This window comes from Triturus cristatus, chromosome 5_1, assembly GCF_964204655.1.
Source record: "Triturus cristatus chromosome 5_1, aTriCri1.1, whole genome shotgun sequence".
NCBI classification, from domain to species: Eukaryota; Metazoa; Chordata; class Amphibia; order Caudata; family Salamandridae; genus Triturus; species Triturus cristatus.
The window spans coordinates 618,357,897-618,385,042 of NC_140587.1; the positions used below are offsets into that span (position 1 = coordinate 618,357,897).

Sequence of the window (27,146 nt, forward strand, 5' to 3'; positions counted from 1 at the left end):
AAAAAACAGAAAAGAAAATTTTTTTTTGTCCTTTTACCCACAATTCAGAGCGGGACCTCCTTAACCTGAGCCAGGTTCCAGGGTAGGTGAGGTGAAATCCCTGATCACGCTGGGTAAGCATTGCGTAGATTCCTTCACAGCAATTAACCAGGCATATTTAATAGATTTGCTTGTTTGTAGACAGCACATTTTTTCTGAATTGGTTTATTATGTGTGTTAATTGTCCTTTCTCCTCAGGTGATGCTAGCACCCTGTGATATAGAGGATTAGGACAACGTGAGGTTGTATTTATTACTACTTCTCTTGCTATGTTAAGTTTCACATTTTTCACATGCACTATTTGAAATCCATCAATTGAATGCAGTAGCATAAATTTATATAGGTCCTGAAGAAAGCCGTGGGCTATAATCCCGTGAAGGCTGAAACATGTCGACCCTCATTCAACAGTGACTAGTTAGCACTGCTTGGTATTTTTGTTACACACCTTTTTAATTGAGATGTGCGTAGTGAGTTGAATTATATCGTACTCTTCACACAATCTCTTTTTAAAATTCACATCTTTCTTTTTGCACTGCACTTCCACTTTGTCTGGTGGTCACAGTTTGTCACGTGCCTTCTGGACTTTTCTTTATCAACCCAAGGGAGCAATAGAGCCTTGAACTAACGAGGAAGTCTCTATGTTCAAGAGGCATACCGCTGCTCTATGTGGAGACCATATGATATAAACTGATCGTGAGAGGTGACTTTGCTCTCAATATTGGTCTCGTTGGTTGAGTCGGTTTGATGGTTTTCCGTGCTCTGCTCTGACAATGTATGGGTTTGATATTTCACACACTATTATTCCCTTTCTTTATCCTTGTGCTGTCTACTATCAGACCCCCTATTCTGTTGTGTGTGTATAGTCTTGTTATGGGGATTAGAATTTGGGCAGGTCTTTAAAAAAAAATTCCCTTAGACCCTTTCTCCAGGTGGTAGTTTTGAGATTGCATTATTATTTGCAACTCCAATAGCTCAAACTTTCAGTAATGCTAGACCTATTGCATTGCAAATGCTTGTTTATCACTGCAAGCATGTGGTATCATGCAATTCAAAATAAATACATATGGCAAGTTAAGGGCAAGCTACAGTAGGTACCACACTATAAAGCATTATTTAATATTTGAGTTGCTCTTCAATCAGTAATATTAATACTTGGTAGAAAAATTAAATATCATTCTTGTGGGAAACTGCAAAACAGAGTTAAATACGTGTCAAAACATACAAGTTGTGTATTTTGGCTAAATATTGGTATAATTATGCTTAAAGTAGTTACTTGCCAGCAGGTAATAATTGTGAACCACTGACTGAGGCCAAGTGAAGTATAGCCAGAGTCACTGAAATTATGCAGCAGCAAAGGGACAATTTATGCAGCAGGGTTGACTAAATTAAGCTGCAAGATAAAGCAAATTATGCAGCATGTGGTACATTCTGTGATAGTATTTATTTTCACATTTTTACACCTGTTAACAGTGTCTGGGCGTAGGTTGCACATCATTAGTGTTGGTTTATCTCCCAAATATAGTAATAAGCAACAGAAATGTAACCATTGAGCCTATGCAACAGGCCTTCCACTGTGCAGCAACATATGTGACTGCGTTTTAGTAACTTTTGGACTGTTTAAGCTAAACTTTTTTCTGCTAAAATCTGCAGATTATACTGTAGATGATAGATTATGTGGCAAATACGGCAAATTTGTATTCATGCGAAAAACTCTGCGACAGCACAAACACATAATTCCAGTGGCTCGGAGTATAGATGATTTACGGCACTGCAGGAAAAACACCAGTGCTATGCACACCGTTACCGAGTATTGTTATTAAAGTACTGGTGGCACCATAGGGAGGGGGTGGGGGTATGGGTATGCTGAGGAATGGAGAGAGGGAGGATGGATTATGTTTCTCAGTAGCTATGAAACTGCTGCCCCTCTGCATCATAGTGGAGTTAATCCCGGGGGCCGCCGGTGGAGCCGCGCGCCGCGTCAGGCTGTCTTCCAGCCCACACTTTGCCGAATAAACACCCGAGGCGGGGCATGCCCATAATCCGGATGTAACCTCACGCAGACCTGTGCAAGTGGCCCCGTCACCACGGTCACCCCATGCGGCTCACTGCCGCGGCCGCGGCCGCCGGACGACTGTGTAGTCTTGACTGAGAAGTAAGTTTTTACTGTCAGTTTTTCGTACTTATTCAAACTTCCGCCACTGCTGGGCAGGCGCTGCAGCTCTGTAATAGTAAGGGTGATTATATATATATATATAGCGCCTCCCCGCACGCCACAGTTTGTACCGCACACTTAATGTTGTCCTATGGGAGCTGGTTATCTGCTGCCCCCCGCTCCTCTTGGGCCCTTCCTTCCAGTCTGCGGGTCGCTGCGGAAGACAGAGTGGTTATGTAAATTTGTGGCGACTCGTTCGCTGGTTGTTTTTGTTGGTGCATCCGCCAGCCTGCCTGCTCTCTTCTCCGGTGCTTTACCTGCAGTGGTGAGTTGTGGCAATTTATATAGAGCGGTATGCAGAGGAAGCAGCTTCTTGGCACTCGTCTGATGGCTGTGTTTACTGTCATAGTAAACGTTCTGCCTGTGCTTGGGACCGTTACTGCAGCTCTGTGTATTGCTAACTGTTACTTCTGAAAAAGTTTTACATTTCTGTGTCGCAGTGTTTTCCTCGTCCTTCAAATGGCGTTTGTCTGCTTAATGTTTTGGAAGAGGTGGTGGGAAGCAAGTACTTAGTGAATGCATACCATCAGTAAGCTGAGTGGCCATGTTAAAAGCGCACTGTAAATATCTTTCTTCCCTTAAAATCTATTACGAACATTTAATTGTCGTGATCCGCTGACTGTAAAGAAATGGCTAATGAAAACTTTTGCTACCCTAGTACATTGACAGGATGTAAGAGTTTAGTCTACCTTGTTGCACCATGTATTAGACATGCTTATTTCTTTGAAAGCTGAGAACCTAGTTCTGGGTTTTCATCAAACAAATAAGTGCATTGATGTTTGCGCTAGGTAAGGCGCCTGCTGCGGCTTTCTCCAGCTTGTTCTCTGGTGCTTTTTCCTACCCTCACCTCTAAGAAATATCACCTGCGCGCGTGGCCCTCAGCCATGTCAGCAGGGGTCATTGAAGGACATAAGCCTCCTGGTGCTGGCTACCGGCAGCCATGGCATAGGCCCTTGGCTACCTGGAATGTGCCCATGGGCCCTGTACGTGCATGCTCCATCGCCCCACAGCCCGTGATCTGGTCCACGTAGAGTGTGGCAAAGCCATAGTGTAGGTACTGAAAGCCTCAGAGTTGGGTCCTAAAGAGAGCAAGACAGCCAACACATGAGTGCCTGTAGCGGTAAATCTCCATTAAGTACTAAATAAATGACCAGACGCGAGCACTCAAACGGTATGTACCGCGGTCAGTTCTTGACAGACCCTGTGACAATGATCTTACCAAATCCTAACCGCTGTTCATAAACCTGCTCGTTACCCAGAACCAATGCTCATGCGGCACTGACTTGGAATCTCGGCTTCATTTGGTGTGTGGGTAAGTAACTTCATGAGGTGAGGTTTAGAGGAGACGAAGGGAGTGTGGTGGTGGTGGTGGGAGGAGGGGGGGTGGCGGGGAGACCGAAATTGAAAACATTTTGTCGTGCCCGCAGAGACGTTCTGCTAAACGTAACACGGGTTCTGGACTGTTTTCTCTTGGCAGGATGTCATGTTTTTATTTCATTGTACGTCATATTGGTATCTCATCAATAAAACAATACTAATGAGAACATTCTGCACAGAACTCCTTGAGCTGCCAGCCAACTGATCGGGACGTTTTCAAACAGCGTCGGTCTTTAAGTGACTGTTAACACCATTGGCCTCTTGAGCCAACATCCCACACTACAGAGTACAAGTCTTCGGCCACAACGTTACTATTTTTCAGAGCTAACCACTTATCGGTTCCCATGGGCTCCTCTGATCGCTAGAGCATATCGACAAACACCATTCTCTAACGCACGAGGGTCAGAAGTGCATGTATGTGGTGGGATCAACGCCGAAGGCCTCTCATTTTAACATTGCATCTTCCCGAACAGCAACACATTTTTAATGCTACACCCAGGTAGCTAGTGCAGGTCGCCATTAAACAAAAAGCAACCGTGACTTGAAGAAATGGTTCCCAACCTCTTTCCTTCTTACATTTAGTTGCTTCCCTGTGAAATGGATCCAAAAGAGAACAATCCCGAGAGTGGGGCGCGCGTGCGTCACAGCGAGACATGTGGTTTTAATTATCGCGCCCGTGTCTGTGCACGATAATTGAAACCACATGACGGCCGGTGCTCATAACAGACACCAATAGGCCATGGGCGGAGCAATGCGCCAGCCTTTGGACAATTGCGTGCTGTCTTTTATAAAAAGACGCACGCAAAGGCCAATAGGCTGGGCCAAAAGGAAAAGTAGACGCACAAGCGTGTGCGATTCCTAGACCAGTTTCTTAAACCCCCTCCAAGAGGTCTCTCGCTGCGCGAGCAGTGCTATGCACTGCAATGCAGGCGCGAGACCTAAAAAGGAACTGACATTACGATTATGTGCAATGAGGCAGCTCGAGTGACACAAGAGAAGGAATAAGCAGCAGTTATCAAACCTTCCACTTAATCATCCTATTGCATGTGCCTCTCAACATATGACACCAATCTCTAACACGGTTTAAACCTTCAAAGACATTTGGCCACACCTACAGTTAATTTTACCCATGCCTCAAACACACATGAATACTATCACTACCTATCGAAAGTGGAATGACAGTAAGGACTTGGGAGGATGGAAGGACACCCCCTATCTCTCAAACAATGTACTTCAGAGTTCTTAGATAGGAATAACCCAGACATTTTTGGAAAGCTCACCACCAAGGGCCAGATTAGTTTCCAGAAACAACCACTACAAATCTTACAAACACCTCGGTTTTTTGGAAGGTTTGAAGACCCTTTTCCACCTGCATCTCTGAAATCCCTCCCAGCAGGATTATCCAGAACAAACATGCATTAACATGTGCCAAACAGTTGGCCTCATAACTGATAATGCACTAGGAGATACTATTGAAGATAATTATAGTGACTACAGAGGACAGCCTCAACTGACATTAACATGCTAAGAAGAAACCATGCAACGTAAATGAACAAGAATAAACATTTTTCTACAAGGCAATGACAATTGAGAGCACAGTATTTATAGAAAGCAGAGGCAAACAGATACAATATTAATATAACTTGCAACATAAAGTAATTTAGAATTCCTTACCTCATTGTTCTCATCAGTGCTAAGATTTGCGTCCAATATTCGATCAACTTCCACGTAGTCAGGATTGAAAAGATCATCTTCAATCTGGAAAGAAACATTTTGGTTATCTTTGCCTCTGAATATTCCTTTCATAGAAGTAAATGTATTTGAGATTATCATCAATAATTCATATTTTGGGTCACAGACATTTCATTCACCAAACAGCTACGTTAATCAAAATGCTGTAATTCAGCAGGATCAGTCCTCGTGAAAAAAAATGTACTCCCAGACTAGTTCAACTGTGCTGGTTAATTAATGTGTGAAACCTTTTCCATTAGAGAGTCGCTAAGAATATTTAAATCAAGTGTGAAATTATAATTCATTAATGAGCAACTGAAAGGTCTTATGGTATGTCATGCATTTAGCATTTTCGAAAATGATTGCTTGAACTGATGAAATGAGGTTCATGTGGAACCTCTCTACCAGATATTCAGTTGACTGCTTTTCAAGTAGAAATGAAAGGCAGCAATATAAGTTTTCCCAGCACACAGGCCTCAAGAAACGAAAAACATTTTGGGTCGAGTGTGATTTTTCATATATATTTTGTATTTTTGCTTGAAGAAACCCAGAAATTTCCATGCTGCTTTGGTAGCGTAAAATCTAAACGTCTGCAGGATTACCTGCATGAAGAAAGTATTAAAACTAGTGCCAGTGTTATATACCTTGACATTAAATCTTCCTTTTCCCATGCCCCAAAGAAGGGCGCAGTATTAAGGAAGTGGATGCACTCTTAGCTACAAATCTTGATCCAATGGCAGAAGTAATCAAAGCGGTCTAGTAGCTATTGATCATTTTTGCCATCTAATATATCGAAGGAGCAAAAGACGTTATTATTTTAACTGAAGTCAACGCTTCAATTAAAACATTTTTACCGTGTAGGTTTTTAAACCTTTTGTCAGACGCAAAACTCAAATGGAGAAAAACTTGAGAAAGTTTGCATTGAGACCTGGGCTGTGTAGTGGTAAAAGAAACTAAGGGAATATCCCATCTCACCATTTTAATTAACTTGTGCTTCCAAGCCAAGTCATTTTTCAATAGCACTGGAATTAAGAATGGGTAAAAAAAAAAATGGAAATCAAAGGTAATCTGCAGTAGGAGCGAAATCTTGCTTCTTAATAACAAATCTATCTCTGAGACATCATGATCCCGAAATTCAGTTAATCTAGCCCACGACTAATTATTTCTCCAATGTTGTCAAACACTTCAACTATCAAACAACAAAAGATTACATTAATATCAGGAACTCGTTGCTTATTAAGGTATAAATTGCCTCTCCTCTTGATTCTTCTATCAGTCAGAGGGTCTGAATCTTTGCATTGCATGGCTGCAGATTCAGTTACAGCACAAAAAAACACTATCTGGCAAGCAGTCTACCTTTGGTCAGTAAACCATGCGCAGTTTGTTCTTCAGAGCGACAAAGGCCACCATTATTATTAGCATCATGTATGCATCTACAGAGTGATAGTGATCTTGTGGCATCCAAGGAAAAATCTAGTCATGTGGCATTAGTTCGTGTGTATGAATTCGTTAAAGCAGCAGAACTTATTTTTCCGAAATAAAAAAATGTGTATGTAAGTGGACAAACTAATGTTTGGGGGCACTGTTACTGTTTACGCAAATGTATATTTAAAGCTGATATCTGAAATGCCAATCAGTAAAATAAGTTAGATGCTGAGCAACAATGTAAGGAATAGGCTTACTAAATGACTAGCTCTGCTGTACTGCCTGAGATTTCGATACTTGATTATTTCGTCCTGTCTCACCGCCATTGAAAGGCTACTTTGTGCTGGAAAAAATACACAATTGTGCCATCATTTTGCAAAAACCAATAATATTTACTAAGTGTGAAACTCTGCATCTCTCATGAGGAGAGTCGGGACTGATGGGCACATCATGAAAGTACTGGAATATTTCGTGAGTGTCCTTTAATAAACTGCAAGGAGTCGGGGATTGCACATATTCGGGGATCATATTATACCCCACCGCTATCCAAGATCAGCAGCACCCACGAAATAAGATCACAGGACTCTCAGAAATACAAGACCTATGTTGACATCTCAATGAAGAACGAGAAGCCTGTCAAGAGGAAACAAGCATGTTGTTGTGTTAGACAAAGATAATATCTAGTTACAACTTGACACACGTTTCTTCCAAACACATGGTGAATGATCACTGAATTTATTTGGTATGCCAGTTTTAGGTCTTCGCTAAGACAGCACACAGGCGCTATCGACTAGGAGAGATTTAGAGTACAGCAAGGGTCTTCAAGCTCGCCCATTGCTTACTGATCTTTGACTTTGTCACTCTTATTTGCTGCCTCCCAACTGGCCAGTGACTGCCATTTTCACTTCCTTAACGTTTGTGTACAGAATGGACCAGGTTTATGATTGCTTTATTTGGATTTATGTCCTTCCACTGCTCGCGCTGTGATTGCCATTCTTGCTTCTTCCCTATCTCCATCCACCCAACCATTGACCCTCTAGTCAATTGTCATTGTTGCGTCTTCCCTCCGACCTTCAGTTGATTGTGTTGCCTCCCACCCATTAAAAGAAAAAAAAATGCTATGATGCTGCCAGCACTGGCAGTATCATAGCACTTTTTTCACTCTCCCATTGTCTGTTTGCATGTTCCATCCCTTCCGTTGTCCCGATGCCTGTTACCTCCCACCGTCCCTTATATCGTCCATTAGGCCAAATCCTACTTGCCATAAAAAAAAGCACTAGGACGCAGCCAGCTCTGGCGCATTATAATACATTTTAGCCATGCTGCACAACAGCCACGCCGCTCTACAACATGGCTAAATGACATTGGCAAAGCCAACAGGTTTTGCATAAGAGAAACCTATTGACTTGTTAGCTCCAGGCCCAATTCTAAAGCCAGACTTCTCTGGAGTGATCACACTGGTGTTTTTTTCATTGTGACACTTAGCACTGCCTTGTCATGACTCATCTACAACATCCGAGTGCACTGGCCCCTTAAAACAAGGGACATCTGAAATACTTTATCCAAGACATACTGAGCATATCATCCATTCCACTCACTCACCAAAGTCACTTGATCCACCTAACTGATTTAAGATTTAACTTTCAATTGTGACTGCTAAATATTCTTAAAGGAACATATGGTTAGCCCTTACGCTGGCAGATGTAAATCTGAAGGTTTACTTTGTAGAAATTATTTGGAAGACTGATTGGGCATCTTCCACCAGTGAAGGATTGACTGCAATTTTGCGTAAAGGAAAAAAATGTACAGGTACAAAAGAAATTTAGACTGATTAGGCGTCTTCCACCAGTAAAGGAATGACTGCAATTTTGCGCATAGGAAAAAATTTACAGGTACAAAAGAAATTTACTATTAAGAAACTTTTCTTGTAAAACCTCTCCATTGCCCACCCCTTTGCTTAAATCCTTGGGCTCTCCTGGCTTCCCCAAGTTCATGTATAAGATTTGTGTAATTTCAGTGGTAATGTGGAAAATAATTTTAGTGACAACAGTTAGGAAGACTGCATATTGATCCCTAACTTGCCACCTCCCAAAGTGGACACCGACTCTCACCCACCAGTCATAGTTCAGCAACTTAGTAAAGTTACGTTTGTACAGCTGATGTTTGTTGATGCACAGTATCCAAATGTGACTCCTGTCCTTCAAGTCTTCTCCATGAACTCACCGCATTAAGTATCAAAAAACTTTAGCAAATTTGTTAAAAGCTCCTTACAAAAGGAATAGTCCTTCTGCATCGAATATTTGCAATTTGAACTTACTCATGTTGACAAAAGACTTGCTAAATTCATCACTGTCCTTTTTAGCTTCAGACCTATGCCAGACCTACCTTTTCAAACCATGCCCTGCAATTGTGCAGTCACGGCAGAGCTTCATGCTTATGCAGCTGGCCAATATACTTAACCAATTCTAGACAGGTTTCCAACTTGGGGTTAACAATTTGGAAACCCAAGAATGGAGGCAAATTGAGATTATATTGTATATGCCCATAACCTGGCTGTCAGGAGCATTTGTGTCTTTAATTAAACTGAAGCCTGAGTAATGTACATGTTTTCTGTGTATATAACTACAACGGATATGGGACCATGAAGAATGCTTGAGGGAAGATGTGTGCAAAGTCCATGCAAATGACCATTTATGTAATGATTTATATGCTCACCTGAATTCAAAAATTACGTTGGAAAATACTGAAAAATCCAAAATACAATTTTTTATAAAAATTTGATTATATTGTTACATCAGTCTGACACATCTAACACCCTTGGCCAAACACTGTTGTGTGAGCATGTCTGAGATCATCGTGTGAAAGCACAGCTCTGAAGCAGATAGAATAATTAGTACCTGTCGACATCAAGTGGTTGTAAGTGTTACAGACTGAATTCAAACTAAATTTCTTGTCTGTCTACTGGCTGCACAGGGATGAGGAAAACAGTGATGACTAGAAAACATACATTGGTGCCTGTGTAAAGTGTGTCAAGGGACCTTCAGTGGAGTATGAAGGCTGAAAACAAGGTCCATTTAAGTATTTATTATAAATTAAAACATAGCTACGCTAACATACTTATAATATGCATTTCATTTATTTTGGTTGTGCAGTATACTGCATTACTGGAATTTACTTTGATATTGCTTTAAGAAATGTGCGCATACCCCCTACACATCATTGTGTGTATACCGTGGACTGAAATTAGTTTTAAAAATAAAATTAAGCAGCTTGCATTTTCAAGCCACTGACTGATGAACACCTACCTATTTCAAGTGCTGCTGCTGTTCCAAGTTTGACTGCTGAAAATAATAAGTGGGGTTTCTGTACATTTAAGGCATTAATAAGGATTTAAAGAGGAGGGTAAGCAATTATGCATGCAATAATCTCATAAATTGAAGGATGAGGCAATTATGATGCAAAAACACTGCACTAACTGGATTTAACTGTCGTGAGACCTAAACGTTAATAAAAACAAGAATCATCACAATATAAAGCACAAGGGTGTTTGGTACCCAATCACATTTCTCCTCCTGCTTTATAAGTGCATCTGGAGTTTGAGTATACTGTTAATGTATTTATGTCCACTAAGACGTAAAGGCGATTTCATAAAAAAAATCTTCGCTTGGCTCCTGACCAAGTGATTGAGTAGGAATAAGAATAAAGAATATCTTCCTTGACCGCAAATTCATCAGAGGAAAACGTAAAGCAGGCTCTTAGAGAAAAACAAAGATAGGACATTCTGCTTCTTTTAAGAGTGATTCATAAGTTATGTACGATATCGCCCAATTTCACCTTTATAAAATATGTATTTGTGAGGTCATGGTAGCTATGAGTAGGGTTTTACATACAAATGGCAGACTGCATTGGTACAGCAAATTTAGGTACCCTGCGTGAAAAAACATAACTGACGTTCATTGTGATACAAAATAGCAAAAAGACATAGGTGCCAATAGAGTACTTGTAATAGAGAAAACCAGCTCCGGACTTACGAGTTACACCTTTTTCCCTCGCTGACCACTTTCACCACATTGTGATATTTCACTGCGGGAGTAGGAACACATTGATGAACCATCAAAGAAGAGGAGATGCTCTCGTGGTAACAGACTAGTTGAGGGAGGGTGGCCCTGAAGTGATGGATCAACATCACCAAAGACAACCCTCATGGTAGGGTGTGACAGGCTTACAGTGACAGAGTTTGGGGAACAGAAAATGATGGGTACAAGACACCAACAGCCATAAGTGAGGGAGGCAGTAGATGCAAGAATTGTGGGGCCTAGTGAGAAGATGGGGGGTCCCCTAGTGTAAACTGGAGAAAGTTCCAACAAATGAGCCCTAAAATAAAAAGTATGCCTAGAGACCATAAATATATGTGCAGGTACTATACAAGACTGTCAGATTGACCTTACAGCTGCCCTCGTAACAGGAGATTTCACTGATATGACAGCTGGTGGCCCAATATCCCTGCCTCCCGTTCGTTCAATATGCCAAGTAGAAGAACCAAGGGAAAATACCAGTAATGACTAGAAGAGGAAGATCCAAGAAATCAGAGGGGCTTTCAGGCCATGGTAAACAAACAATACAAGAATACCTCTTCCAGCAAATTGATAACGCCAGTCACAGGTGTACAGAATATCCCCAAAAATACTTCGTCGGATGGAAAGACAGGTGTGAGCATTTTAATACACTGCAAATATGACTCCCGGGTGGAGGGACAGGTAAGGGATTGAAAGGAAAACGTAGGTAGGAGTCAAAAGGCACGCAAGATGGATCTCCATTGACACATAAGCAGCTGACATCTTCGGCACAAGTGGTGCCTCATATGGGAATCACCAGGTCACTGGATTACCGTTCAACCTCAAAATACTGCGAACTATGTAGTGCTGGACTTTGAGATGCCAGTGTAGTGAAGTTCCTATATCCCTGATAGGCTCTGCGCATTGGAATAATATACACTATCGTTTTGACATAGGACTGAGGTCAGTATGTCTCTATCGAGTACATTAAACGTAATTACTTGTGTGCGCCAGCTAACTCGGAGGTCACTAGAAACTTCTAGAATATACAAGAAGGGATTCGTTTCTGACAACCGCATAAACATGACAACTTTGTTTCCCTTAGAGTCGGAACAATCTCAGAACCGTGGAAACAATAGATAACAGTTTCACTCAGTCAATCGTGCATGCTTTGTTTCTACAGAGTTGCACAGAAATAGAGACGGGCGTTTCAATAAAAAGGGGTTTATTGAACAGTCTTATTTCTCATGCAAGAGATATGAACTGCTACAATCGTAAGACAGGATGCGAAGTACAATACGTACAGGGTTAGCAAAAAGATAAAATAATACTGCAATAGCATGGTTTGTAGCTATGACATATTAATAAAATAAATACATAAATAACAGACTAAAATGTGGTGAATACTCATCTGATGCTTCTAAATAGTTCTACCCCAGTGTACCTAACCTAAGTGTAGTACGAGGTAAGAAGTAGGTGCTGTTTTCTAAAGTATAGCTAGCTATAGTTTTAGTTTTGCCAAGAGATGCCAAAAGTTTCTCTTTAAGTTCTAGTCTGCTCCATACCTCAGAATGTGTGAGGTTGGAATCTCTTTCCGGGACTCGATATCTAACACCCCGCAAGGGGAGTCAAACACTGGAGCTGTATTCTCTGCGAGGAGGATGATAGCGTCTGGTCAGTGCATCAGGCAGGAACGTATAGTTTACCTGTCGGTGTAGTTTTGCAGCTTGAAGACTTTCTGGATTCACTATGCTGTGCATTATTCCACCATCTAGTGGTTGGGTCCGAAATTATAGTATTTCTTCTTTTTTTTTTCGTGGCCCAGGTGGGCGTCGACATACCACCATTTGGTGTCCTTCGTGACGTCGACACGCTTCCTACGGAAGCTCCCACCTTTGGTCGCCATCTTCGGATTCTTTTTTCTTTCTTTTTTTTGCTAGTTCTTCTCATTTAATCCTTGTAAAGTCTTTCACCTTCTACCCCCCTTTACCCTCCTGTCTCATCTTTCTGGCGAAGGAGGGTGGATTCGCTAGTGTATCCAGAAAGTCTTCAAGCTGCAAAACGACACCGACAGGTAAGAAACTATGCGTTTAGCAGCATGAATCTTTCTGGATTCACTATGCTGTGCATCGACTTTGTAGCGGTTTGTCCTTATAGTGGTGGTTGGGTGGAAGATGAGCATTGGTTACTGAAAATGTGTTGCAAGACCTTCTGTCCCACTTGCGCTTCTTTGTTCATTTGGCTATCCACACAGTAGTGTTTCGTGAACGTGTGCACTAAAGACCAGGTAGCCGCTTGGCAAATGTCTTGAATTGGTGTGTTGGCTAGAAACGCAATTGTTGCTCCTTTCTTCCTTGTTGAGTGAGCATGAACTGCTCCTTGTAATGGCTGAGCTGCCAGTTTGTGGCAGAGCAGTATGGTTTGTGCAATCCATCGTGCAATGGTATTTTTGGTAACATGTCATCCCAAAAAACTGCTGGCGAAGGATACAAAAAATTGCTTTGTTTTACTGCACTCTTTTGTCCTTTCCATATTGTGCATCACTGCCCTCCTGGCGTCCAGTGTGTGTAATGCCCTTTCTGTGCTCATGGACGGTTTTTGGAAAAAAACTTGGTATTTGAACTGTCTGGTTAATGTGGAACTTAGACACCACCTTTGGCATGAAATGCGGGTCCGTTCTCATGACAATCCTATCACTGTGTATTTGAAGGTAGGGTTCTTGGAGTGTTAGCGCTTCCAATTCACATACTCTTCGCAGTGATGTGATCACCACCAGGAAGGCTGTCTTTAGTGTGAGCGTATGCAGTGTAGCTTTGTGAATAGGCTCAAACGGTGCCATCATCAGTTGTGTTAGCACTACATTGAGGTTCCATGCTGGTGCTGGCATTCTGCCTGGGGGTGCGATCCTTTTTGCACCTTCTAGGAATCTTTTAACCACCTGTGATGTGAAGAAACTTTTCACTGTTTCTCCTCTTGTGTAAGCCACAATTGCCGCTAAGTGGACCGTTAGGGATGTGTAGCCTAGTTTATTCTGCAGTAGGTGCGTCAAATATCTTAGTACTGTTGATTCCTTAGTAATTTTTGTTTGCAGATTCTCCCTAATGCACCATTCAGTGAATCTTTTCCACTTTGCTACGTAGCACTTCCTTGTGGTCGGTCTTCTTGCCTCTGAGTACCGCCATCGTGCTTGCCGGTAGTTTGAGGTGTGCAAACTCTAGGTCCTCAGGAGCCATGCAGCTAGGCTGAGGTTTTCTGGTTCGGTGTATAGTATTCTTCCGTTTTGCATCGTTAGCAGGTCCTTCCTGGCGGGGAACCTGTGTGCGTGCGTTTGTGACATCTCCATGATTTGTGAGAACCATGTTTGTCTGGCCCACTGGGGTCCTATCAGGATGAGCGTCATGCTGCTGAACCTGCACTTGTTCAGCACTCTGTATAGTAGCGGTATTGGTGGAAAAGCTTAGGCAAATGTCCCTGACCAGCTTATCCATAGCACATTCCCCAGGGACTGTTTGCACAGTACTGTGGATGCGAAGTTTTGGCATTTTGCATTTTGGTGTGTTGCAAAGAGGTCTATTTGTGGAGTCCCCCATTTGTGGAATACCTTCATGATTTCCTGTTGTTTGATCTCCCATTCGTGGGATGCTGACGTCTGTCTGCTGAGCCAGTCTGCTTCTACATTGTCCTTCCCTGGTAGATGTATTGCTACCAGGTCTATTTTTCTGGGGATTGCCCATCTCCATATTTCCTGCGCTAGCCGGGAGAGTGTCACTGAATGTGTCCCTCCTTGCTTGTTGATGTAGAACATGGTAGTTGTATTGTCTGTTTGTATCAGTACTCTGTTCCCGTACAGCAGTTTCTGAAAGGCCTTTAAGGCTAGGAACAAGGTCTTGAGTTCTCGGTAGTTGATGTACTTTATTGCATCTTGAAGTCCCCACAACCCCCTTACTTTGAGGTTGTTTGTGTGCGCTCCCCACCCCTTCTGGGAGGCATCTGTTGTAATGGTTACAGTTGGAGTTGGTTGTGTGAATGGTCTCCCCTGTGCTAAGTTCTTTTGGTTCCACCATGCTATTTCTTGCTGTACTGTCTGTGTTACAACCACTAGATCCTCCCAACTCCCTGTTGCTTGTGACCATTGCTGCTGGATCCATTCTTGGAATGGGCTGATGTGTAGCCGAATATTCGATACCAAATGTATGCATGATGCCATCATCCCCATCAGTTTGCTCACAGTCCTCACTGTCAGAGCTTGCCCCTTGCGGTAAAGACGTGTCTCCTTGCATATAGCCAGAGTCCTCTTTGCACATGGAATCACCGTGCTCTGTATGGTGTTGATCTCTGCTCCTAAGAATCTCTTCAGTTGTTCTGGTTCTATTGAAGTCTTCTCCCAAAGGATCGAAAACCCCAGTTGGGCAAGCGTCTGTATCACTATCTCTATGTGCCTCTTGCACCGTGGTATGGGCTTGCTTTTACCAGCCAGTCGTCGAGGTATGGGTATACATGTATCCCTTTCCTCCTTAAGTGTGCTGCTACTGCCGCCAGACATGTTGTGAAGACTCTTGGTGCTGATTTTAGTCCGAAAGCTAGCACTGTGAACTGGTAGTGATTTGTGCCTATTGTAAACCTGAGGTGGTGTTTGTGTTTGCTGTTGATGGGGATGTGCAAGTAGGCGTCCTTTAAGTCTATAGTTGCCATGTAGTCTCCTTTTTGTAGTTGAGGTATGACCTCTTGGAGCGAGGTCATCTTGAACTTTTGAGTCTTTATGAACCTGTTTAGGAATCTGAGGTCTAGAATTGGACGTAATGTTCCGTCTACCTTTGGTATGAGGAAGTAGGTTGAGTATACCCCTTTGTTCCGTTGTTTTTGTGGCACAATTTCTATGGCTCTTGCTTCCTGCCTCAAGTGTGTCAGCTCTTCTGTTGTGCGTACTCTGACCCTTGGCCTTCTGTTTTGCGGTGGCCTTTCCAGGTCTATACAGTACCCATATTGTATGAGGTTCAATATCCATTTGTCTGATGTTATTTTCCTCCACTCCTGGAGGAAGTGTCTTAATCTGCCTCCTACCGGTTATGTGTGTTGGAGGAGCTGTTGAAGATTGTTTTTTTGCTTGTTTTTGTCTTGGCTCTTTCTGCACTTCCTGAGGTCTAATCCAGGAGTGCATTGTTTTTGCTGGTGAGTCACTTTCCTGTGGGAGGCTGACTTCCCCTCTGGCCGTTACCCCTTCCTCGGCCGCGCCCTCGAAAGGATTGTCCTCGGGGCTGGTACTGCCAGTTCTGCTGATGCTGTCTCTGCTGCTGTCCCAGGTTACCCCCTTGACAACTTTGCTGGGAGGTTTGGTGTGTTGCCCCAGGCTGATTTCCTCTGCCTGTTGGTCTCCTGGAAGGTGTTCCTCTTCTCATACCTCGGAACTGCAGTGCCCCCATAGACCTAGCTGTTTGGTTATCCTTTTTCAGCTGGTTCAATTTTTCACCTACTGGTGCTCCGAACAGTTGTTCCCCGTTGAAGGGTGTGTTAAGGATGTTGTTTTGGACCTCATTCTTGAAACCTGAAATTCTTAACCAGGCATGCATCCTTTCTGTGATCCCCAGCATCATTTGCCTGCTAGATGTCTCTGCTGCGTCTAGGGCTGACTTTAAACATGTATTAGCCATGTTCTTCCTCTCTTCTACCAGATGGCTTGCCCTTCTCTGGTATTGTTCTGGTACGTGCTTGAGGAGTTCTCCCACTTCTTCCCAGTGCTGGTATGCGTGTGTTGAGTGCATTGGAGTTGGCGATGCGCCATTGTATAGCTAAACTCCTTTCCATCTTCCTACCTATCATGTCCATCCTCTTGCTTTCTTTGTCTGGTGGTGGGCCAGAGTTTGTGGGTATATTTGCTCTTTTTCAAGCTGTGGATGAAATGATAAGAGTCGGCTGGTACTGACCCTCTGATGTAGATGGGGTGCTTCGAAGAATATTTATATTTTTCCTCTGCTCGTGGAGTCACTGCTCTACACATGGCAGGCTGTTTGAATGCCTCCTTCCCCTGGTCCAGAACACTTGGGAGCATGGGCAGGAACTGGCTTTTAGTCTGGGAAGGCAACAAGGTCTCCAAGAGGAAACAAGACTGGGGTTTCTCTTCCTCTAACTGCACTCCATACGTGTCAGCAGCCCTTTTGATGACTTGATTGTAGATCCCTATGTCGTCCGGCGGCGAAGGCCTCGACGGATATGATTCTACGCCCTCTTCTGGCGATTCGGCGTGGAGATCTTCCCACGGCAAGTCGTGAGCCTCCGAAGAAGTCGATTCTTGGTAAGTCTCATCTTCTTCCCCTTCGCCTGTCCCGTAGTACAGGTCATCTTCCTGTTCCTATCCAGGTTCAGGTGTGTTCGGTGCTTGGAAGTCCTCGACGCCCCCTTCTGTTTTGGGTGTAGTCTTCGACGGTATGCTGTAAAATTTTAGCTTTTCGTCAAAGTCTTTCTTGTGTTGCAAGATATTAGCCATTTCGGCCTCGAGCCTCTTTCTTTCCTTTTCCATCTCTGCCGCGTGATCTGCTTCGAGGGCCTCGACCTTCCTCTTCGCGGTTGTCGACGTCTGTCTCGGGCCTTCGCCTTTCGACGTCGAGGCCTCTTTTTCGTGGCTGCTTTTCAGCGCCTTCCCCTTGTCTTGGGATTTCGCCGTCTGGGGGTCCTTCTCAGAGGATCCGACTGTCTGCTTGTCCCTGGATGCAGTAGTCAACGTAGAGTGCTTAGACGGCCCTGCTCCTTTCGAGGACTTTGGCTCGTTTTTTCGAGTATCTGTGGAGTGTTTAGGGTTCGACGACTCTCCTCCTTCGACGTTTTCTTTTCGACCACGACGTCTTCTGGACCTTCTGCTACGTTGTCTTCCTCTCTGCTGGAGAGTCCCAAATCTCGGAGCGATGGGGGCGTCCCCTGCCCCTGCATGTTGTAGTTTGCTCTTCTCTGTCTCTCCCTTACTCGGAGAGTCTTCAGGGTGAACGCTGCACAGGCGTTTCAGTCCTCACTTCGATGGTCGAGCGGCAAGCAGAGATTGCATACCGGGTGTTGGTTTTTATGCGCATACTTATGGTGGCAGTTTGCGCAGAATTTGAACGGAGTCTTGTCCATCACCGCACCCAGGGAGCCCCCTGTATGCGCATTCTCCTTCGAAAATCGTCGAATTCTTCGATGTTCTCTGAACTGTTGTCGAGCTTCTTCTTTACTTGATCTCCGGTGTCTTCCCCGGTGATATATTCCAATATTCTTCTCTTTCGTCGATTCTTCTCTCCAAAGTTCTTGGAGCTCCTTCCTGTTGATCCAGACCCAACGGCGGAAAAAAGATTCTGAAGATGCCGACCAAAGGTGGGAGCTTCCGGAGGAAGCATGTCGACGTCACGAAGGACCAAATGGTGGTATGTCGACGCTCACCTGGGCCACGAAAACATACAAAAAAATAAATAAATACTACAATTCCGGACCCAACCAAAACTCGATCTCCTTCCGAACTCGCCGTGACGAATCGCAAGTAGGCAGTCGAACTGGACCGTACCGGAACCGTGGTTTGCCAGGGCAAGTGCAGGTATATTTATACCTCGAAGGCGTTTAGGAATGCCTGTATTGATGTAAAAGTCGGGCATCGGAACCTCAGGAATGAACCCCTAAGGAATAAATGTTCATGCATAATCGATGAGTTCTTGGAAAAATCAATATCCAAGCAAGGGAAATTCCTAAAGGCTTAAGAGTCTGGTTTTTCAAGAACTCGTTGTGACGTGGATTGACGGATGTAGGAGACCGTGACTGTATTTGGTTAGCATGGACAATGCCTAAATAAGGGCTGGATTTTCTATGCCTAAATAAGGGCAATATGAATTGTGCCTATATAAGGGCAATATGAATTTTACCTATATACGGAATCTAAATCTACACACCACCAGTGAAGGTGAGTGCTCTGGAAAACAAATCCATCAGGCGCATGAGATAGTATTTAAGTTGATAGCGGACTACATTCATTTGCAGAGTGCATGAAAAATAGTTTTCTTTATTAAATATCACTCCACACAAGTAACAACAAAACAATTAACGTCCCACTTGCACCACGCTCTTAAGATCAATTTAATAATTACATCAACTTCCCATTTCCTATGCGGGGGCAATATCCTCTACACTGGACTCATTTCCTGTTTAAACCTAGTCTTGCTTAGCATGTCCACACACAAGAATGAAGGTAGACAGGACGTGGCCAGCACTCCCTCCGTTGGTGCAGACAGCGATAACAGAGCAAAAAAAAAAAAAAAAAGGAGGAGACAGCCCAGCGCGGAGGGGCGCGGAGGGACGGGTTGGCAGACAAGACGCGCCACGCCATAAACGCAGGCCCTTGTCGGGAGGTGTGTTGTTGCTACCCCCCACGGAGCATCTGCCGCAGGCAGTGCGGGTGAGAGGCAGCCTGCGCAGCCAGAGCCCCGTCCCTCTAGAGTGGTGAGTTGGGTTTAGAGTCGAATTGAGCGGCGGACATCCCCCAGTTGAACCGCCGACCAGGTTCCGGGGTAAGTGACGGCCTGGAGACCCCTCCTCTTTGTGGGCAGATCGGCTTTTGGAGGTGGTAGGGGCCCTGGCGATGGTTGGCGGCGGCTGGAAGGAGCAGCCTCGCAGAGGTGGTCGTGAAAGTCCAAGCCCGGCCAGTGCACGCATCAAAGATCCGGGGGTGGCACCCTGCCTGGCAGGGGCCTCCGCGAGAGTGGCGGCGGTGCAACCGACCCAGCCCCAAGCCCCAAAGGAATAAAAACCACACAGGCACAGATTAGGGGGGGTGAGAGACCCAGCCCCCCCCCGAGAACCAGAGACTAACTCGGGCACAGGGGAGTGAGACTGCGCTCGGGAAGAGGGGCAGATTGGAAGCAGGAAAATAAACCCTGAGGTGTGCGTGGGCTGGGAACTACCAGCTTAAGGGCAGTGACTGGGAGGATCCAAGATCGACCCCAGTGATGAGTCCAGTAATACAGGCCTAACCCACACATGCTAGAAGCTGCTACACAATGTATGGGCAGAGGTGAGTGGAGTCGTGTCCTCCTGCTGAGCAGTGGATGAAACCCCACGACAGGTGGAGCCCCAGAAACCCCAGCAGCAGTGAAGTGAGCCCCAGCTGGTGGAAGGGTGTTACCACACCGACTGGTGAATTGAGGCGACGGTTTTGTCTATCACCCCTAGTGCCGTGAAGTGCTGGCGAAAGAGACTTTGTGCAGAAACTAAATAATCGGCTAAATTCTACCTGTGCAGCAGGGTAGGAGATGATCAGACAGTCGACATCCTATCACAGGCCTGAAACGCTGAGAACTGGGGAAAAGAAGGGAAAGGTAACAATATCAATTAATATACCATTCCTGACAGACTGAGGAAGCTGCAGTAACATCGCTGTTGAATGATTAAAGGACACGGACGGCATACCAGGACGCCCAGCAGTGGACTAACCGATGGGGATAGCGGAAACAATTATTGACTCACTGAAAGACTCCAAGGCGATCCATGCCTCTAGAGATGCCATCGAGGGTAAAATGGCAGAAATCAGATCAAAGGTCTCCCTTCTACACCAAGACAAGCGTAACATTGCGGATAGGGTGACCCATGCTGAAACATGCATCTCAGAAGTGGAAGACAACACACAAACTACACTCGGATGTCAAAGACCTGAAGGCAACCATGAGAGGGGTCGCATGGAGAGTAGACGACGCAGAAAACAGGGCACGCATGAATAATCTATGTTTTATTGGATTTCCGGAAGGAAAGGAGGGCCCAGACCCAGTGGTGTTCTTAATGTCATGGCTGCGCGACGCTCTCCCTGTTTTCACCCTGCTTCATCATTGAACGAGCTCACAGGATGCCGAATGTGCGGCCACCTCCTGGTGCCTAGATGGCCCTTAATTGCACGATTCCTAAACTAGCAGGACCATGACAATCCTCAGTGTCGCGACGTCTGGGGAGCTCAAACTCGCTAATGCCAAAATTATGATCTTCCCCAACTATTCCAGAGAAGTGCAGAAAATGAGGAGGTTATTTGACTCAGTAAAAGTCAAACTGAGAGCCTTGCAGGCCCAGTTTATGCTACTCTTCCCTGCCAAGCTCAAAGTTATCTTTCATGGTACTTCGCAATTCTTCCAGTCCCCAGAAGAGGCATGGGCCTGGATAGAGGAACGCCCCATGGTAAGGCAAGAAGAAATAAACAGTGGGACACAGCCTAAAGACACGACAACACAGTGGAAGCCCAGGCCACAGAGAGTAAATAAGCAGAGTCTACCATTAAGGGGACCCCAATGTAGAACAGACACAGGCGTGCTCAGAAATAGAGGAAGACTCGCCCCAAGATTAAGTCCGGAAAAATCATTTCAGCCAGAGAGAGTACCCGCACAGATCAATCAGATAAGCAATCCCACGTGGACACGGACAGCGATCATCCACTTCTTAGAAACATTAACCGTCTTGAAGAACAGGGCACCGAAGAACGAAACAGAGAGGCTGCAGGTCAACAACAGGGAAAAAGTAGTGAAGAAGGCTGAGACAAGGGCCACGACGATGGTAGGCAGAGGGAAGAACTGCCACAGAACCCCCCCAGATACTACTGTGCTCCACGTTTGCGAGCAAAACATTTTTTTGGAGGTTCATATCCTTCATTGTGTTGATTAAAACAGTGGGATTGGGGAGAGGGTGGGACAACAGACCTCTCAAACGAATCTTACGCCAAAGTTGTCATGTTGATAGTTTCGGGAACCGGCGTAGGGAGTGGGAGTGAGTGGGGTGGGGGGATAGGGTTAAGATGAAAAGGTTTCAAAGTTTTAGTAAGCTAGTTCCCAGAATAGCCAGAAGCACAAGCATTCCACCTGACAAGCAGAAACAGAGGTCAAGTGACTGGTAGACCCACTTGGGTGCACAATGACAAAAAGGTACCATGCATACAAATAACGGAACCTACACGGCACCGACATGGAATGTTAATGGGTTACGCAGTCAAATTAAATGGGCATTAGTCACCAGATATCTCAAGAGACTTAAGCCAGATATCGTTCTACTACAGGAAACACACCTGAGGGGTATACAATGCGCCTTAATAGGAAGGGGGACATACACGACCATCGCCCATGCGGAATTGTCCCTGGGGGCATGTGGTGTTGCCATACTAGTTAAAAAAATAAAATAATAAACACCCTTCCGCACAACTAAAACCTGGCCGGACCCCAATGGGACTTTTGTTGCTGCCCAGGGGTTCTGGGCAAGATGCAAAATCACATTAATCTGAGTTTATGCCACGCCACGATTACAAACTCAAACGCTAGAGGCACTTGCCAAGATACTATTATAATCAGACGCACCTACACACCTTAGTGGAGGCGATTTTAACCCCTTCGGTGCTCATGACGGAATGGTTCCGTCATGACCCACGTTTGAGCTGTGCTCATGACGGAACCATTCCGTCATGACCACACCCGCGCAAGATTCAGTCAGCACAGCGGCGGAATCTGCGCAGCATCGAAGGGGTTAATGATGTGAACAACCCAACTACAGACCGAACACACATTGCAACGGGAACGTGTGTTCCCACCTCATTTGGGGATTTCGAAGACTTACTGGGTTTCGCTGACCTCTGGTGGCAACACCACCTGTTAGAGCGTATTTATTCCTATTTCTCTGGAGCACAAAGTTTTTTCCAGATTAGACTATTTCTGTGCCCCGGCGAGGGAAATAAACTGTAGATAAGGTAGTATACCTGGCGAGGGGCATAACAGATCATTCACCCCTCTGATTGACAGTGGGAGGCAAGGGTAAAGGACAAAGACCAGACTGGAGATTAAATGTATGGGAGCTCCGGGACAAAACCATCAGGCGAATAATAAGAACGAAAACTAAGACATACTTCCATGAGAATGAGGGTTCGTTGACCTCACATACTACTCTCTGGGAGGCCTATAAGGTGGCAAAATACAAGATGCTATAGCGCGCAAACGCAGAGAAGAAACCCAAGAATTAGAAATATTACAAGATAGGCTCCTGGAGCTAGAAAGTAACATACCTCCAGAAACAAGACGCCCACCTAAGGCATCTGGCAATCACGCGTAGGGAACTTCGTGACCTGACTGAGGGGAGGTACAGAAGCAAATCCAGGCCACACACCATAGAATCTATGAAGCAGGAGACAGGGCAGGGAGACTCCTGGCCTGGCTGGGCAGAAGAGAAAGGGAGACGAGCTGGGTGTCCCAAATACAAGGGGAGCACAACACACAACTGTACACGCTATAGCAGACGCCTTTGCACGTTTTTACACAGAGTTATATGATGCTAGACCCCCAGCAGATTCCACAGAGAATGTCATACCTTAATAGAATAACAACAAGACAAAAAGGAAGCTCTAGAGGCCGAAATCACTATAACCGAAGTGCAGGAAGCCATAAATAAACAAAAATTGGGGAGAACCCCAGGGCCAAATGGACTTCCAGCAGTTTTTTTTTTAAACAAAACGCTGGGTTGTTGGCTCCTCCTATCCTCAGGATGTTCCAGGCGGAAAGGAAAGAGGGGACAATGCCACCAGATTTTCGTCAGGCCAGAGAGGTAGTTCTACCAAAGCCAGGCAAGCCCCCAGAATGCTGCGGATCTTATCGCCCATTCTTGCTCCTAATTATTGAACAGAAGATCCTGGCTTCTATTTTGGTGACGCAGCTCATAACCGTAATTACATCCTTGTTCCATTGAGACCAATCAGGTTTTATGCCTGGCCGTGCCACGCGCTTCAATCTCCGCCAACTGGCTAGATAAAGTAAAAGACAGTGCCACGCCACAAATGCTGCTGTCACTGGATGCAGAAAAGGCCTTCGACACTGTTCATTGGCCTTTCATGAGGTGCGTCCTTGCGATCTTTGGATTAGGGCAAATATACATGACATGGGTGCAACTACTAGAGCCAGAGTCAAAGTTAATGGAGTAACATCGGTCAACTTTCCTATCCGAAGAGGAACATGCCTCCTCTCTCCCCTGCTTTTTGCGTTGGTTCTGGAACTGCCAAATTAGGACACATCCAGGACTTAGTGGTTTCCAAGACACTAGCCGACAGTTGGCAGATGAACGATTTCCCTGTACGCAGATTATATTCTGCTCTATGTCACCAACCCTGATACAACACTTCCCTTGATATTTCAACTAGTCGGGGATTATGGTAAGTACTCCAGATACAATATTAATTGGGGGAAATCAAATCTATACCCCTTAGGAGGCCCTAGGGATGTATACATAATACCAGAACACTTACATATTACCACAGACGGTTTAAAATACCTGGGACTGTTCATCTCGACAAACGTAGCTGAATGCCTTACCCGTAACATTAAACGAGTACTAGCAGAATTTAGGGGCGATGTGGCTAGATGGAGACAACTCACCCTGACATTATTAAGAAGAGCAGCCATGTACAAAATGATAACACTTCGCAAACTATTATACATACCCCAAAAAACATCACAAGATCCCGGACAATATTTTTAAGTCAATTAACAGTGAACTGCGTACGCTTCTGTGGGATGGAGGCCACCCTAGTGGCACTGCAAACACCACAACGTAGCCAATATAACGGGGAATCGCCTTGCCAGAAATTAAAGCATATTATCGAGCGGCACACTTAATAGTTATTAATGAAGGGTGCCATGCTCCAGGTAAACACTCTATATATGCCCTCGAGAGACTCCAGTTTAGGAAGTCTTCCTATCTTCATTATTTATAAGGGGGCGAGGCCTGCTACCCGCCACGCAAAGGGAAATCAAATCTTGGAAGGGAGCAGAAAAACAGATGAATTGGGGCAAGAAACTAACCAAAGCAACACCGTTGTGGGAGGCAAGGAGATTGCCGGAGCTGGAGATGCTACAAGGCTTCAAGGGCTCGGATCACGTCGCTAGGAGACATAATTAAAAAGAGAGACTTAATTACTTTCACAGAACTCCATGCTGAATACCAACTGTCACATAAACAACAGTACAAATATATATAACTAATACACGCTTGGAGAGCGCAAAAACCGAACATAACGGACATTTCCGAATATGCACCGCTGGAAGGGAGACTGCTACAGGAAGAGATATCTTCTAAGGCAGTCTCCTGGACATACAAAACTCTAATAAACAATATTCCCGATAAATTACTAGCCCTTGGGGATAAATGGGAGGAAACCACAGGTACGCTTGAGGACAGATTGGGAGGCGGCGCTGATGCACCCAAGAGAAGTGGCAATTAAGCTTCGGCTAAGATTAATACAGTTCACAACGATCCATATCCTATTCCCCGTCGTGGTTTCTTCAAATGAATGCACTCCTGATTAGGTTTCTCTGGCAGGGGGTGCGGTCCGGGTGGCGCTTGCGACGAGTATCCTGTCTACGTACTGCGGTGGGATTGCGGCGGTCGATATACGGGTGTATTACTGGGCGTCGCAGCTTCTGGTAATTAATGAATGGTGGTATAGCTCCAAGGTGGACCTGGCCTATGACGTAGAGCACCTCTTCATTGCAGATGCCCCGCTGCTCCACCTCTTGTACAGCTGCTCGTCCTTGGAGGCGTTTCCCCCGGCCTGCCGGACAGTTATTCAGATTTGGAGACGCGTGGTCCGGTCTATGAGATGGTGGGTTATGCTTACCCGGGCCACTCCCCTCTGGCAGGGGTCACACCTCGGGCCCATCCAGTCACTAGTGGGCTTTCATAGGTGGGACGATATCAGGATTTCCACTCTCAGCAATATTATGCAGGGGTCCACGCTCAAGTCCTTCCAAAGTCTGCAGGAAGATTTCGACCTTCACAAATCAGTTCCATAGGTATTTACAGCTCCGCCATGCCCTATCTCACCTGATACGGCACCTCACCTCTTTACCAGAGTTTCATCCGTTAGAGGGTTGGTTGCTGATGGGTGATCTGGGCGCCCACAAAATTCAGCAAATATATCAAATGCTCACTTCACACTCCACAACCAATATACATCGGACCCGGGCGGCATACGAGGCAGACTTGCCCGCTCTGACAGACGATTGGGCTGAAGCGCTGGCCAGCCCCAGGTACTCCGCAGTCTCCACTAGATACAGGCTGATCCAATGTAAATATCTCCACAGGATGCATTACACACGCCTGGGGGCTATTCAGTCCCCCGCCTGTCTCCGCTGTGGCTCGGACGAGGGGTCGTTTCTTCACACGGTGTGGAGTTGTGGGGCACTGCAACACTTCTGATCGGACGTCCTGTCCTGCATGGGGCAGGTATTGGCATGGGACAATCCTGCAGACCCTAGACTGACACTTCTTCAAAGTACAGAAGACATTGGGGGGGGGGGAACAGATATAAAAGACACCTTCTGTTCTTGGGCCTTTGATTGGCAAAGCGAGACATTGCTCAACACTGGAAGGCTACGTCCCCACCATGTGTAGCGAATTGGAAAAAAGTCATGGATAGGTGCTTGTCTGCGGAGATTGCGGCGTTTCAGGCGAGGAGCTGTCCACAAAAACATGGAAAGATCGTGGCCAGGTGGGCCAATTACCGGGGTATCAATTTGTCCTAGCTAACGCAGCCTGTAACTCTAGATCCTCTTGAACGGCTAGTGGTGCATGACCTGCCGATTTAAAGTGATAGAATCATGCAGATGTGGACGGACACTTTTTCAAGGTGGTGTATTTGGTGTGTGGTTGGGGGAGGGGGGTTGTTTTGGGTCTGATGTTCTGCAGACCTTCTGGGGGGGAAAACTGTCAGTACCTAGAGTTTTTACAATATGCCTTTCAACTGTATGTCGCTGGTTGGGCCTGGCCCATTTGGGTACGATGGAAAATCAATAAAATCTGTTAAAAAAAAAAAAAGATTAATACAGTTCAAAATATTACAGAGGGTGTACTATGATAGAGAACGACTCCATACAATGGGCACAGCAGAAACACCCAACTGCTTGCGCTGCAGGACACAGCAAGGTACCTACATACATACCATGTGGGACTGCCAACAAATACAGAGATACTGGTCACGAATAATAAAGGAACTAAGTGATATATTAGAAACAAAAATCCCAACAGATCCGATATACGTCCTCTTGGGTATCCCTACTGACATTGATATTCCCAGGTACAAACTCCAATTGAGCAATTTGGGACTTATATTTGGTAAGTGTGATATTGCCAGATATTGGGGAAAAACTGAGTTGCCTACTATGGCAGAATGGCGGGCTAGCATGGACCTCTACATGGGGGCAGAGAAAACTACATATGCCGCCAGGGGATGTCCCAAAAAGTTTAGGAAAATTTGGCAGCCATGGTTAAGATACTACAACCTAGAGATGATT

At 45.1% G+C, this 27,146-nt stretch overlaps 1 protein-coding gene across 5 annotated transcripts in view; it reads right to left on the reverse strand.

The window, feature by feature from the left end:
• CHD7 (chromodomain helicase DNA binding protein 7) overlaps positions 1 to 27,146 on the reverse strand; it is an 801,383-nt gene that overhangs the window by 214,851 nt on the left and 559,386 nt on the right. For all 5 annotated transcript variants that reach the window (XM_085605557.1, XM_085605559.1, XM_085605558.1 and 2 more), the window contains exon 9: positions 5,303 to 5,386. In XM_085605557.1, coding sequence (XP_085461683.1) covers positions 5,303 to 5,386 — 84 coding nt within the window. The remainder of the gene's footprint in view (positions 1 to 5,302; positions 5,387 to 27,146) is intronic.